Source organism: Cyprinodon tularosa, unplaced genomic scaffold (genome assembly GCF_016077235.1).
Source record: "Cyprinodon tularosa strain WSP-4 unplaced genomic scaffold, ASM1607723v1 ctg616, whole genome shotgun sequence".
Taxonomy (NCBI): Eukaryota; Metazoa; Chordata; class Actinopteri; order Cyprinodontiformes; family Cyprinodontidae; genus Cyprinodon; species Cyprinodon tularosa.
In genome coordinates, this window is record NW_024039359.1 from 259604 (window position 1) to 276185 (window position 16582).

Below are 16582 nucleotides of genomic sequence, written 5' to 3' on the forward strand. Positions count from 1 at the left end.
GAAAGACAGATGGACAGACAGAGAGACAGACAGACAGAGAGACGGACGGAGAGATGGACAGACTGACAGACAGAGAGTGACAGACAGAGAGTGACAGAAGGACAGAGAGACGGACGGAGAGAGGGACAGACAGAGACGGATAGACAGAAACGGACGGACAGAAAGAAAAACAGAAAGAGAGACGGACAGACAGAAAGACGGATAGATAGAGAGACAGACAGACAGAGAGAGGGACAGACGGACAGACAGACAGAGGTAGATGGACAGATGGATGAAGGACAGACAGATAGACCGATGGACAGACAGAGAGAGGGACAGACAGAGAGACTGACAGAGAGAGAGAGACAGACAGAGAAATGACAAGACGGAAAGACAGACAGACCGACAGACAGACGGTCAGAAAGAGAGACGGACAGACAGAAAGACGAATAGATAGAGAGACGGACAGACGGAGAGAGGAACGGACAGAGAGAGGGACATAGAGAGGGACGGACAAACAGAGAGAGGGACAGACGGACGGACAGACAGACAGACAGAGATGGACAGACGGATGAAGGACAGACAGATGGACGGATGGACAGACAGATGGACTGATGGACAGACAGAGAGAGGGACAGACAGAGAGAGACGGACAGACAGAAAGACGAATAGATAGAGAGACGGACAGACGGAGAGAGGAACGGACAGAGAGAGGGACAGACAGAGAGATCACAAGACGGACAGACAGACAGACCGACAGACAGATGGACGGATGGATGAAGGATAGACAGACTGAAAGACGGATGGACAGATGGATGGACAGCTGAAGAAACAGCTGAAGAGGCACCTGTTCAGCATGCATCGCTGTGCATCGCTGTGAAGATGGTCAGCGCGCAGCGCAGCAAACATCTGAAGACGCACCTGTTCTTTTTTTCTTTTTTTTTTTTTTTTAACAGTATCCTGTCTGGCAATGTGGCAATAACAGTAATTGTGTTGATGCCAAAAAGAGCCCAACAGATTTTACTTTCACAAGTGTAGCAGTATGGCAATTGCCATACTGCTACACTTGTTTCATGCATAGAAATTGCTTTATTATAATTATGCAGGGAGTTTTACAGTTTATATGGACACTGCAATGTAAGTAGAGCAGAAAAACAGAAGAAAAAGGGAAAAAAAGCAAGAAAAAAAGGGAAAAGATGAAAGAAAGAAGAGATAGAAAGGAGACAATGACAAAACATTTTCAGTCTGCTTCATTACCTGTAACAAGATGTAAAAAGAACAGCACAAACGAAAGACATGGTACGAGACATACAATAAAGCAACATCTTGAAACTATTGCTGAAGTAATATTATTAAGTCTAACATGTACTCTGTGTTACCTGAAGATATGAATGTGGGGTTTCTGTATGGAAGTGAATCTCTAAGTACCTGGAGCCAAGCACCTGTAGATGTTTGTGAGGGTGCACTTGTGCATGTAAAGTTTATCCAAAGAGAAAATGCTCAATAGTGGTTGTGGAGAGCCGAAGAGGCGCACCCCCCAGAGCACTGAGTCCAGTGCCGGGAGACCCAAAGCCCCAGGCGCCCAAAAGGGACCCCAAGAGCGAAGGCACCAAGGAGGGGCCAGCCCCAGAAATCAGACCCCCACTAAGGGAAGAAGAAGCAGCCGGCCACCCTGAAGTGAATCCAGTCCTGGGCCCCAGGGATCCGAGACCCCCAGACAGGAGCCCCAGCAAGGCCCCGGCCGGCCGCGCAGCGCAGCAAACAGCTGTAGACGCACCTGTTTACCACTTAGCGCAGCAAACAGCGGAAGACGCACCTGTTCACCACACAGCGCCGCAAACAGCTGAAGACGCACCTGTTCACCGTGCAGCGCAGCAAACATCTAAAGATGCAGCTGTTCACTGCGCAGCGCAGCAAACAGCTGAAGACGCAGCTGTTCACCGTGCAGCGCAGCAAACATCTGAAGACGCACCTGTTCACAGCACAATGCAGCAAACAGCTGAAGACGCAGCTGTTCACGGCGCAGCGCAGCAAACAGCTGTAGATGCACCTGTTCTCCACGCAGTGCAGCAAACAGCTGAAGACGCACCTGTTCACAGCGCAGCGCAACAAAACATCTGAAGACGCATCTGTTCACCGCGCAGCTCAGCAAACAGCTGTAGACGCACCTGTTCACCACGCAGCAAACAGCTGAAGACGCACCTGTTCACCGTGCAGTGCATCAAACATCTGAAGACGCATCTGTTCACAGCGCAGCACAGCAAAACATCGGAAGACGGACCTTTTCACGGTGCAGAGCAGCAAACAGCTGAAGACGCACCTGTTCACCGCGCAGCTCAACAAAACATCTGAAGACGCACCTGTTTACAGTGCAGCTCAGCAAACAGCTGTAGACGCACCTGTTCACAGCGCAATGCAGCAAAGAGCTGTAGACGCACCTGTTCACAGCGCAATGCAGCAAAGAGCTGAAGACGCACCTGTTCACCGCGCAGCGCAACAAAACATCTGAAGACGCACCTGTTCACCGTGCAGCTCAGTAAACAGCTCTAGACGCACCTGTTCACCACGCAGCGCAGCAAACAGCTGTAGACGCACCTGTTCACCGTGCAGCACAGCAAACAGCTGAAGACCCATCTATTCACAGCGCAGCACAGCTAACAGCTGGATGCACCTGTTCACCACGCAGCGCAGCAAACAGCTGAAGACGTACCTGTTCACTACGCAGCAAACAGCTGAAGACCCACCTATTCACAGCGCAGCACAGCAAACAGTTGAAGACGCACCTGTTCACCACGCAGCTCAGCAACCAGCTGTAGACGCACCTGTTCTCCATGCAGTGCAGCAAACAGCTGAAGAAGCACCTGCTCACAGCGCAATGCAGCAAACAGCTGTAGACGCACCTGTTCACCACGCAGCGCAGCAAACAGCTGTAGACGCACCTGTTCACCTTGCGGCGCAGAAAACATCTGAAGATGCACCTGTTAACCATGCAGCGCAACAAAACATCTAAAGACGCACCTGTTCACAGTGCAATGCAGCAAACAGCTGTAGACGCACCTGTTCACCACACAGAGCAGCAAACAGCTGAAGACGCACCTGTTCACCTTGCAGTGCAGCAAACAGCTGAAGACGCACCTGTTCACAGCGCAATGCAGCAAACAGCTGTAGATGCACCTGTTCACCACGCGGCGCAGCAAACAGCTGAAGATGCACCTGTTCACAGCGCAGCAAACAGCTGTAGACGCACCTGCTCACCTTGCAGCGCAGCAAACAGCTGTAGACGCACCTGTTCACCTTGCAGCGAAGAAAACATCTGAAGACGAACCTGTTCACCGCGCAGCGCAACAAAACATCTGAAGACGCACCTGTTCACAGCGCAATGCAGCACCTGAACAGGTGCGTCTTTCTGGAACCCCTGCTAGATAATGTTAATGACCAGTATTCCAAGAAACATTAGGATGAGAGCAGGAGCCATCCTCATGTAGAAATGACGGGATGATGACAGGCTGCTACATCATCTGATCTGCTGGTTGAAGAAGGGTGAGGAAGAACATGGTCAGTGTATCCTGTTCCCCACCATGAAGATCCCACAGTAGATCTGAATCCCAGTAAACGCCTAGAGATCGAGGGAGCCGGATGGAATTCTCAGATCAGAATAATGGTTCAAGTATTAGCTGAGTTCCAACTTTAACAATTATCCAACATTAATAAATAACTCGATAAATATAACATGTTGACGAAGCAGGAAAAATCAACACAAACAAAGTGTACATCAAGCCAACAGCTGATAGTAATGTGATGCCTGTGTGTAGCTGCGAAGGTCTATCAGACTGCATCATGTCGCTGCTGAAGGATCCGCCTCATAAAGGCCATAAAGTTCAATGAATAGAATGATGCACTGCTTTAACAGTTAAATGATTGAATCCAAGCTGATGAATTTGACCAACATTATGATGAAGGCGCTGAACTAAAACAGCTATTTAGAGTCACGTCTTTATATAATCATGTAACTTTGGGACAGTAGAGCTTATGTTATTCCTTTATCTCAGAGAAATGGAGCTGATTATTGGGTCGGCTGCTACCTGCAGTCTTGGCGAGGGTTAGCCACGTATCCTGGGAATGCTCCGTCGGTGATGGTGCGACACATTTTGCTGTCTCTGTCAGAGGGCAGGAGTGTCCCTGCTCTCACCATCAGACCCAGGCAATGGTGAAAAGTGTTTCTCTCCTCTGCTCCGTCCTCTGTGAAGAAACAGTGACCCAAGGTGTCGTATCCCACCACGTCCTTCACCTGCATTATAAACAGACATCCTCTTTAGACTAAACCACCTGTTCAGCTTGGTCTGTGTTGCATCAATGAAAAACAGAAACATGGACGTGGTGAAGGAGCGGCCATTTGTCAGCTTTTTCACCCGTTCAGCTCCCCATTTCTATTAATCCCGCCTCCTTTGACCATTTAGGTGTTTTATGACTAAATTGCGGAGTTCTTTTTCAGCGGCTCTCTCCTCTGAAGAGCAAATCCAAAGGCCGATTACATCATAGTACGGCTATGCGGCCAACAAATGCGTTCTTCTTTTACCCGATTTGAAGTACGGGTCCACTGTGTCCTGCAAAATGAGAATACTCCAAAACTGATATCCGTTCATCGAGAACCAAATATCTTAAATTTGCTATTCTGCCTAAATTTAAAGAGAGTCATTTCCAAACTTTAAATGACATTTATCCTGCCAAACAATTCAACCAGTCCAATCCAGTCTTGAACATTTTTTATTTATTGTAGTAAAACCCAAACATCCTCAGTTTATAACTGGTTAATCTCTAAATCCTTAAACATTCATTTGCTCTCCTCCTTCCCAATGAAATCTGATATTATTGCCCCATATAAACAAACAGAATTTATAATTAATAATATAATTATTATGAACAATTTTTTTCATACGAAACTGCTATCTTACCAAAACTCTCTCTAAAATCGTAATAATTAAAGATGAAATAAATATACTCCCTTTGTCCTTAAAGAAAATGTCTTCAGACTCCATGCTTTTCTGTCTGAATGTCGTTCTTAATTCCCCCTTACAGCTTATAGTATTTATTTATTTCAGTCTAGTGATTATTCTTTGTCAATATTTATATCTTTATTTAATGGTCTAATTTACTATTGAATAGCTTTTCTTTATTTTTTATATTTTGTGTTGCTATTTTTTACAATTTTCATAAGTAGTTCTATTCAGTTTATTTCTATAGCTCCAATTCACATCATGTCATCTCAGGTCACTTTCCAGTTCACCAGATCATCCAGTCAGATTGATTCAAAGTTTTCTATCTAAGGAAAACCAGCTGATTGCATCGACTCATTGACTCTTCAGCAATCCCTCACACTAAGCATGCTTGTAGTGACAGTGGAGAGGAAAAACTCCCTTTGAACAGGAAGAAACCTCCAGCAGAACCAGGATCAGTGTGAGTGGCCATCTGCTGAGGCTGACAGGGGTTCAAGGAGACAGAAGCAGACATAGAAAAAGAAGCATAGATACAAAGGCAGATTGAACTAACAGATTCTGCAGAGTGGGAGAATAGAGATAGAATGAAGCAGAAAGTTCTGTGGTTTTCTTTATGTCATGTCTTGTTCTGCCTCTCAACTACTGCGCCTATCGGTCTGCATCTGAACGCTCTGTGGACTCATGGAACCCTGGATCTGCCTGTTCCGGTTCTGATCAGAGCCCCCGACCATGCTACGGACTCCTGGGTCTCAGAACCATCCTGTTCTGAACTCTTTTACTGACCTGGCTCGGACTCCAGCCTGTTAACTTGGGCTGCAGCCTCTGGTTCACTCTTTGGCAGTTAAACCAGGTAAGTGACTCACATGGATAATCACGTTCCATCAGATTATCACGGTCACTGACCTGTGTTTCTCTCCCTAACCAGAGTGTCTGAAGGTTTTCTATGCTTTGAAATTTGGATCAGGGAAACTAAGGGATAAATGTTTAAAAGAGTTGTAGGTATTAACTGTTTTGTGAGTAATCAGTAAGTCAGACTGGAAGATTGTTGCTACTCCTCCTCCTCGCCCAGAACTTCTGGGGATGTGAAAAATCAAATAGCTTGAAGGAGTTGCCTCATTTATGCTCACATAATCCTCTTGCTGCAGCCAGGTTTCTGTAAGGCAACACAAGTCAATGTGATTATCACAAATCAAGTCATTAACTAGCAGACTTTTAGAGGAAAGAGATCTTATGTTAAACAGACCACATTTAATCGGCTTTCTTTCTATAATTTATTTATTTTACCATGGATTGATTGATTGATTGATTGATTGATTGATTGATTGATTAATTGTTAAGTGATTTTTTGAAATTGATTAGTCGATTGATTGGCTGATTGATTAATTGATTGATTGGTTGATTGATTAATTTATTGATTGGTTGATTGGTTGATTCATTGATGGATTAATTAATTGATTGATTGGACACTGTCTTGATAGGTTGTTGGGTATGTAAGAATTGAAAAGCTTTATTATTGATATTTTTTTTCTAAAATAAAATGAATATCATTTAGAAGCAGAGCACTGCTTCTTTTCCGTCCTTCCCTCCTAATGATGAACAGTGAGAATCAGACAAGTTGATTTTTCCTGCTAGCGTGTTAATATGCTGAGCAGGCTAACCTCCAGCAGGTAGCCTGATTTAAGTTAGCTAAAGCCAGGCTACCTGCTGGAGGCAGAGGGAAGCTGCTTTGACATCATATATATCAAAGATGAGTTGTTTTTTTATTAAGTTAAAGTTTAACAAAAGATAAATTACAAAAAAAAATTTTAATCTTAATGACACAAATCATTATCTCGACTATTCTTCAGTTATAGATAGAAAAAAGGTTTGCTTTTCCAAAAATGATGCTTTTCAAAGCATGGTGCAGATAAATTGTGTTTGGGATGGACATCTGTTTTCAGACTCAACAAGTTCAGACATTTGTTTCATCTCAATAATATCAGTTATAAAGTAAAAGGACAATTTGGGTAGAGATCATTAAACTCACCAGAAGTCCATTGGAGCCGTGGATGGTGACACATCTGGAGAAGGAGTGGTGGATGGATAGTTGGCTGATAAATGTTGGCGGGTTGTAGCCTCCTTGCTCATCTACATCTCCATTCATGTGAAAGTGGACGGGATAGTGACCCATGCTCTGTTGACCCATGTGCTGAAGCTCCAAACCGGACAGATGAACAGATCTAAAGCCCCTCTGGACCTGATAAATGAAGCAGAAGAATGCTCAGCTTATCCTATCCTCTGAAGAACAACCAGAAGAATGAAGTTTGAAACTGTGAGCAGCTGGGAGAAGAACTATGTGCATTAAAGGTGTGCTGAGAGCATTCCTCCAAGGTAAAGTTAAAGTTAGAGCAGCTGGTTTGATCCAGAGCCTGAAGCACGTCAACATCAATTCAATTAATTTTATTTCTATAGCTCCAATTCACATCATGTCATCTCAGGTCACTTTCCAGTTCACCAGATCATCCAGTCAGATTGATTCAAAGTTTTCTATCTAAGGAAAACCAGCTGATTGCATCGACTCATTGACTCTTCAGCAATCCCTCACACTAAGCATGCTTGTAGCGACAGTGGAGAGGAAAAACTCCCGAACAGGAAGAAACCTCCAGCAGAACCAGGCTCAGTGTGAGCGGCCATCTGCTGAGGCCGACTGGGGTTTAAGGAGACAGAAGCAGACATAGAAAAAGAAGCATAGATACAACAGGCAACTGTCAACCAGCTCCACAGGCGGCCCCATCCAGGAAACACACAGCCAGGCAGACGAGACCAGTTAGTCACAGTCAGAGAAACAGGACTACAGTGGAAAACGGGCCAAGCTTCAACATCTAGAAACAAAGGTGTTGATGGCAGCAGCACAGCTGATATTTCTATCCAGGATGGAGTCACAGCCAAACAGGAACAGACCAGATGAAGCTACTATGAGAAAAAGCAGAGAGAGCAGAACGTTAGAGATTGAACTAACAGATTCTGCAGAGTGGGAGAATAGAGATAGAATGAAGCAGAATGATGAAAAAGGGGTCCCTATGTCCTCCAGCAGTCTAAGCCTATAGCAGCATAACTATAGAGATAGCTCAGGATAACCTGAGCCACTCTAACTATAAGCTTTATCAAAAAGGAAAGTTTTAAGCCTAGCCTTAAAAGTAGACAGGGTGTCTGCCTCACGGACTAAAACTGGTAGTTGGTTCCACAGGAGAGGAGCCTGATAACTAAAAGATCTGCCTCCGAATCTACTTTTAGAAATTCTAGGAACCACTAGTAAACCTGCAGATTGAGAGCGAAGTGCTCTGTTAGGAACATAAGGAACAATCAGATCTCTGATATCAGATGGAGCTTGGCCATTTAAGGCTTTATATGTGAGAAGGAGGATTTTAAATTATATTCTGGATTTAACAGGAAGCCAATGAAGAGAAGTCAGGATAGGAGAGATATGATCTCTCTTTTTCATTTTCATCAGAACTCTGGCTGCAGCATTTTGGATCAGCTGAAGGCTTTTAACTACAGCTTGTGGACTTCCTGATAGTAAAGAATTACAATAGTCCAGCCTTGAAGTAACAAATGCATGGACTAGTTTCTCAGCATCACCCCTGGACAGGAGATGTCTCATTTTTGCAATATTCCTCAGATGAAAGAAGGAAATTCTAGATGACAGGTCCTGATCAAAAACAACACCAAGATTTTTTACTTTATTATCTGAAATCAGTTTAATCCCATCCAAATGAAGTGACTGACTAATCAGCTTCTTTTTCAAAGACTCTGGTCCAAAGACTATAACTTCTGTTTTGTCTGCATTCAGAAGCAGAAAGTTAAGAGTCATCCAGGTTTTTATGTCTTCAGACATGCCTGTAATCTATGTAATGGGATAGCTTCATCTGGATTATAGACAAATATAGCTGGGTATCATCAGCATAACAGTGGAAATTAATCCCATGCTGTCTAATAATTCTACCGATTGGGAGCATGTATAAAGTAAAGAGAATTGGTCCTAGCACTGATCCCTGTGGTACTCCACAGGTAACCTTTGATCATGAACATAATTTGTCATTAACCCTGTAAAACCCAAATATAGAAACACACACAGACAAAAAAATTCAACCACTGAGATGTTGTTGTAGGAGGCCTTTGAGGCTGAAAATGAAGTGTTTTAAAAAATTTCTTGTTTTAGTAAGTTTTTAAAGAAATGTTGCAACATTGGGCCAAATGGGGAGTAGAATTTGAGACAATACAGAACTACGGATTCATTTGCAGGGTTTTTCTTTTATCCCAGAATGGTATAACATGAAAAATAATCTCAGTCATGTTTTTATTAATATATATGAACATATTTGAAAAGAGAAGAATCAATATTAAAAATAATCAAGTCATGTACATGTCAAATATCACGAGAGCATGACAGTGCCGTTTGTAGAGGAGCCAGGCGTTGATCACAGTGAGGGTGATTGTGTGCCAGAAGATGTACATGTACCAATGCCGGGATTTCAGGCTGAACTTATATTTTGCTCTAAATGAGTCCAACAAATCCACACCTCACGTGTATTTGTTGTAGGTAGCCACAATGAAAGGTCTTTCAACATCAATGTAGGTTTTGGTGGCTAAATCTCCTGCACAGGTTCTGGTCCAGTGAAGGATGAAACAAGTGTGACTGCCCTGTTGTCATACCATCTCACAGCGCAGATGTTGTGTGTCCCCTCCACTCTGTAGTCACAGCTTCCTCTACCCTTCTTCTTTAAGCTCTTCTCATCTTCAAGGCTGCATTTGGGGAGCCGCACATGCCTGGCTGTACCCACATAATGGATTCCATGCTCAAGAAGCTTTACTACCAGTGGAACACAGGTGGAGTAGTTGTCTGCATAGATCTTGTAGTTCCGACCCTTTGGAAGTGTGGAGGCAAGCTTCAATACAACATCACCTGACATTCCAAGTTCAGATTTGATGCGTATTTCATTCTTGCTGCCCTGGTAAACATCACAATCAAGCATCATGCCAGAGATTCCAGCTATCATCCATACTTTGAACCCCCATGGGTGTTGCTTGCCTCGCACATACTGCTTGTTGCAGCTGAACTTCCCCTTGAAAGGAATCATCATTTCATCCGCAGAATTGTGCTCTCCTGGTACCACCTGCAGGCATTTCTCCCTGAATGATTCAAGCCATGGTCTAAGTTTCCAGAGTTTGTACCTCTTTTCAATCTCTGACACTGTCAAATTGTTGACAAAATGTAATTTTGTCAACAGAGCTTGTGTGGCATCACATCAGCAATAGAGGGGTGCCATGAATCTGCCTCCCAGTACATACGGCTTCCAGACCTTCGGTACATGCCCAGCATTTTCTGTATTTCCTTTGTACTAGTGTTAACAGACATTCCATCATTTTGAACGCTGTATCTCATTTGTACTTGTAGCCAGAGCTTGAATCATATCCTCTGACACAAACTTTTGGAAGTATTGGAGTGGTGTGTGGAGGAAGGTTACATCGTCTGTGATAGCTGGACCAGAAAAATCGGTATTGGGACTGATAAAATCCTTTTTTAGCCACCGATATCTGTCACGGGGCATGATGTGTTCATTTTCTTTGGGCTCAATGTCCACATTGGCTGGGCAGTCAGAGGGCTCTTGGTTTTCTTTGTCCACACAGGGATCATTGTCTGACTCCTCGTCACTCGCATCGGTGTCATCAAGGGGTATGTCCACATCACTGTCTCCATCTTGGATTATTGCAATGATATCCTGCACACTGTACCGAGGATCTTTCCTTGCTGCTGGTATTTTGAAATGGAAAAGATAAAATTAAAACAAATGTGTATATATACATAGTACATATACTTATATTCTAGATAGCGTGCAGGAAAAGACTAGCCTGACGTAGTCCTACTCAATTCTAGTCAGAATATGAGTCTGATACTGCTCCATAGAGCTGTGATTATGGGGCGTGTTTTGAACAAACCAGGAAAAAAAATGCCTCTGCACTCAATTGGATAGACCTATAACCAATAAGAGCAACGGAGTGCGTGACGTATGTAAAGCGAGGCATAGTTGTTGTCAACAAAAATCAAAGCGTGCAGTTGCACGCCTAGAATAAGATGAGCTTTGATCGCGTTTCTCTGTTCCTCTTTTAAAATTAATTTGCTGTCGATATCTTCTAGAACAGAACTAATAGCAGAATCTACACACCTCAACTCTCCAGCGGCAGCCATTGTTGTTGTCACCCATGCGCATTTTGGTCACGTGGTTGATCACGTTACTGTTGATCATCTGTCTATCATCGTATAAAGCCCGCCCTGAAAATTTGATTGGCCCGCCAGATATTGTGCTAGCATACTCGTGCCACTGTTGAGCAATGCCAGACCGAACTTCCCGACCTCAAACGTTGTGGGCGGGACTAAGTTCGGAATGCACCCAGGCTAGGAAAAGACGGGGTGATGGAGAGATTGATTTTAAGTGTTTGCACATTGCACTATTCACACATTTCACTGGTCACACAATACTGTGTGGCCGACCAATTCTAAACTCTGATTATCATCAAAATAGGAATGCAAGTAGCCTCAATCTTACAGCCACACCTTACAATCCTTAACATCAACCCCTGTTCCAGAGCAATGCAATGCAAAGGCTCCTCCAGGCGTCCCCCACACCGCTTTGACTATGAACTGAATGGAAAAGTTCTTTATCAATAGCCAAGACAAAGGGCAGACATGCACAACATGTCTGTTGTGTTGTAGTCATGTTAGAAATCCCTGTCTTCTGTGATAAGCGAAAAATACTGAGTGTTGAAGTTGGTTATAAATCCTTATAAGTAAATTAAAATGATTAGATATGGCAATATATCTTTGTATATTAGGTTCTAACACAATAATATATATAATCCAACATAAGGCTAAGGGCTAGAATGTGTAAATTATGTGTTTTTCAAAGTTATATTGGGAAAAGTTCTTTCAAGACTTTCCTCTCAAAAACAGGGTTGTTTTGACTACCACATTCAGCCAATGTTGTTATTTTGCAACAGTTACAAAACAAGCGCTAGATCAAATGTAGGGCACATTTTCCACAATAACTAGATATTTTAGGGTGACCATATTTTCAGTTTGGAAAACCAGGACACCTTGGAGCTGGGGGGGGGGGGATTTGCTCCTTGATGAGAGGAAACGTAACTTGTTACTAGTTGTTTTAATGGTTATAGAGTCAGATATGTGGCGGTAATGTTTGATTTATCTAAAGGTTTTTATCTGTTACTGTGTAAATGGGTTCTAATAAATCTGCAGAGTGGGGACTATAAATCTGATAGGAGTTTAATTTTTTTATTGTTGTTTTGCACAATCTGCTTAACTACGTATTTTTTGTTGTTGAATATTACAGATTTTGCAGATTCATTTTGTAGAAACATTGTTTAGATTTACTTATATCTCTCTACCCCTTTTATAGAATAGAATAGAAAATCCCTTTCACAATGGGCAAATTTACAGCAGCAAAAAGATTATTGAAAATAGTCACACAAATGAGGACCTTAGAAAAATGTATAAGAATAACATAATAGGGAAGAGTTAAAATATAAAAAATAAAATTCTGTAAAGTGTTTTAACAATATAAAACTGGAGAATTAATAACCAATATGCAGCTATGGACATTTTTACATTAATGGATATTTAAAAATAGCAGCAACCTCAGAGATGTGCAGAATGACAGCAGCAGGTTATTTAACTGACTAAGGTTTCTATCATTACATTTGATTTGATTTGTTCCTGCTCCCGGTGGTTGGAACCTTTATTCCACTCTGGATTCTTGTGTGTAGTCTTTGTTCACTTTAACTTTAAAAATAAATAAATAAATAAACAAACAGTTTTGAAAACCTCGGTATTCATTCTTTTCCTGCTTTGTGTGTCAACTTTCACGGTTGCTAAGCAACAGAGCATACGGCAGTAAAACCCGCTGAAGGGTAGAACTGTTAGAATTTACAGCCAAAACTCTTCCGGCCTCCTTATTTTCAAGGACTTCAAAGGAACCAGTCTAGTCTTGGAGGATGCGCCCTATAGGTTTTTGAACAGAGCCTCTGATTAAGAACAGGGCTGCCCGCACTGACGCGGCTCAGGGATTACGTCACACGGAGCGTTGTGCGCAGTTAAATCAGGACATTTCCTCACTTTCTAAAAAAAACCCGGGACGCCCAGGACAGGACGTGAAATACGGATATGTCCCGGGAAATACGGACGTTTGGTCACCCTAAGATATTTACATGTTGTAGACACTGTAATAAACACAAAAAAAAAATATGCAAAGCCTTTTACTTACTTCAAATAGATAAATCCAGTCCAGTAAATCGAGGGGATGGTGCTCAAGCAAAAATCTAAAATTAACAAACTGAAATCGATCAGATAGATCAGATTTAAACCAGTCTAGAGCTGTTCCTTTAATTCCAACAAAATATTCAAGTCTTTCTAAAAGAATATTATGATCAACTGGATCAAATGCAGGACTGAGATCCAACAGGACGAGCACAGATACAAGTCCATTATCTGATGCCATGAGAATATCATTAGTGACTTTCACCAGAGCTGTTTCAGTGATGAGCTCTAAAGCCAGACTGAAACTCTTCAAAAAGTTCATTATGGTGGAAGTGATCGCACACTTGTTTGGCAACTACTTTCTCAAGAATTTTAGATAAGAAAGGAAGATTGGATATAGGTCTATAATTGACCTGTCACGATAACAAATTTTGCTGAAAGATTAATTGTCTCAAAAATTATTGCGATAAACGATAATATTGTTTGAAGACCTTTTTACACTGATTTAATGGAAATGATGTATAATGCATTTATTTTCCTGCCAAAGATAAACACACTTTATTTTCAACAGAACATTTAACACTGGAACTGTTTAACAAAATAAAACGAGAAATAAAAATCAAATGGACTCTCAGTCTCTGTTAACTTAAAATACACTTGAATAAAAACTAAACACAAGATAGAACAACAGTGAAAATAAAAACGTATATACAAAACATCACGTTGGTGATGTGTATGTTTTCTGGGGAGTTCATACTGTCTATCAAATGTCAGCAACATTTTTCAAAATTCCAGCTTTTCAACAATATTAAAAGGGAGCATCTCTTTAGCAATTAAATGAACTACGCTGTCTGTGAGCGTGCGCCACTTTGCGCCGTCCTTTTTGTATGCTGCCTGTTGATTAATTGCTTCAGTGATGGACTGTCGCGAACTTGAAGACGCAGACGGGCCACCGCTTGTACTTTTTGTTTCCAGCTGGAGAAACTTTGCTGAGTGGTTGTGCTTTAGGTGCATGTGTAGGTTGGTTTTATTGCTGCTCTTAGTTGCTACTGTTTTATGACAAATGCGACATACTGGCTCGCATAGGTTCAGCAGTTCGCCTCTGTCATTTGGTTTGAATCCGAAATACTTCCACACTGCGGCTGTTGTGTGGTTTTTTTTTTACCTCGCTAACTCCTCTAACTCCTCACGGGGCTCTAAAGCTGCAGAAGTACAAACTAATGCGCGCTGACTACCTGATGCGATAGCCCCCTCCTCCTTCCTCCTCAAAAATGAGGAAGGGGAGGGCTCAGTGGATAGCACCGGAGTTAAGCCTTTTCATCCAGCGTCATCAATAGAAGGAGAAAAACACAGGCAGAGACGATATAGCCGATAAATTAAATGACGTGGATAATTTTTATGTATCGTGCGATTAATTGATTTATTGATTATCGCGACAGGCCTAGTCTATAATTGACCAAGTCATCTGGGTCAAGAGACGGTTTCTTAAGCAGAGGTTTTATTCCAGCAACCTTAAAAGCTTTAGGTACATATCCCTGTAACAGAGATAGATTAATCACATCTAAAATGGAGGAGGAGATCAAAGGGAATTCCTCCTTAAATAACCTGGTTGGAACTGGATCTAAAATCCAAGTTGAAGGCTTAGATGAAGACAATAGTTTTGCTAACTCAGAAAGTTCAACTGGATCAAAGCAGTCTAAACCCGGTTCAGATTCCATGACTACCTCAGATGCTGCCCCACCCTCCAGAGACAAACCAATCGCGGATAGAGGAGTGCTAATGACCTTATTCTTAAAAAGCTCAATCTAATTTATAAAGAATCCAATAAAATAATTCCTGATAAAAGCAGGTGGAATGGACGGTTCAACAGAGCTATGGCTCTGGGTGAGTTTGGCAACTGGATTAAAAAGAAATCTAGGATTATTCTTATTCTCCTCTATTAATGAGGAGAAATATGCTGCTCTTACTTTACAAAGGGTCCTCTTATACAGCAGTAAACTATTTTTCCAGACTAGGTAGGATTCCCGCAGGCCTGTGGAGTGATATTTTCTCTCCAGTTTCCTAGCATTTTGCTTCAAAGTACGCAGCTCTGCATTAAACCAAGGAGCCAGCTTTCTATTTTTAAAGTTTTCATTTTCAAAGGAGCTGCATTGTCTAAGGCAGTACGCAGAGAACTAGCAACCCCATCAACAAAATCATCAACCTGTGAAGGGAAATAAGCTATGCTTTTGCACTCTGCAGCACTGCTCAGCGACACAGAGGAGAAAGAAAGTGAAGCAGATTCTTTAAAATGTATAACTGCACTATCTGATAAAGATCTACTAAAATTGAACCTTCTTTTGGGGGAGGAGAACTCTGTTAAAGTAATCCTAAAGGTTATTAGAAAGTGGTCAGAGAGGACAGGGTTGTGAGGAAATACTGTTATTTCTTCACATTCTATGCCGTATGTCAGCACAAGATCCAAAGTATGAAGATGAGAATGTGTGGGACTATTCACATTTTGAGCAAAGCCAATAGTGTCTAAGATAGCATTAAAGGATGCTCTTAAGCTATCGCCTTCAATGTCAGCATGGATGTTAAAATCTCCCACTATGATGACCCTGTCAGTTTTTAATACCAAATCAGAAAGGAACTCTGAAAACTCATCTAAAAATTCAGAGTAAGGACCTGGTGGACGATACAAAGTTACAAAAAGAAGAGGTTTTCTTGCTTTAAAATGTAGATGAGGGAAATTAAGGGTTAAATGTTCAAAAGAGTTGTTGGTATTAACTGTTTTGGGAGTAATCAGTAAGTCAGACTGAAAGATTGTTGCTACTCCTCCTCGCCCAGAACTTTTCCCCAATTGGAGTTATTTTGATTTTAATCAGATTATCATGATTTAGTCCTTTGGGAATCTTTTCTAATTTATTAGATTTTGGTCGTGGGCAAGACACTGTCTGGATGGAGTAAAGAGTGGGTAACAGTAGAGAAGCTGCAGAGAGGTCTGTTAAACTACAACTCTGCTTCCTGGTCTGCACCCTGGCGGGTCAGGGTTTTGGAGGACTAATAAATGTGGCCAGATTCCTAGAAAGAAGAGCTGCACCATCCAAAGTGGGATGGATGCCGTCTCTCCGAATCAGACCAGGCTTTCCCCAAAAGGATTGCCAATTATTAATGTAGCTCACGTTGTTTTCAGGACACCACCTAGACAACCAGCGGTTGAATGACGACATGCGGCTAAACATGTCATCACTGGTCAGATCAGCTGGACAGCAACTGGACAGCAACAACACTGTTCAACAGTCCATACAGGAAGTTAACA

The 16582-nt window shown here is 42.2% G+C and overlaps 1 protein-coding gene across 1 annotated transcript in view; it reads right to left on the reverse strand.

Moving 5' to 3' along the window:
* Positions 1–16582, reverse strand: part of LOC119798269 (cell migration inducing hyaluronidase 1) — a 134494-nt gene that overhangs the window by 39155 nt on the left and 78757 nt on the right. The window contains exons 13-14 of the mRNA XM_038307642.1: positions 7000–7209; positions 4062–4267 (exon numbers count right to left, since the gene is read on the reverse strand). Coding sequence (XP_038163570.1) covers positions 4062–4267; positions 7000–7209 — 416 coding nt within the window. The remainder of the gene's footprint in view (positions 1–4061; positions 4268–6999; positions 7210–16582) is intronic.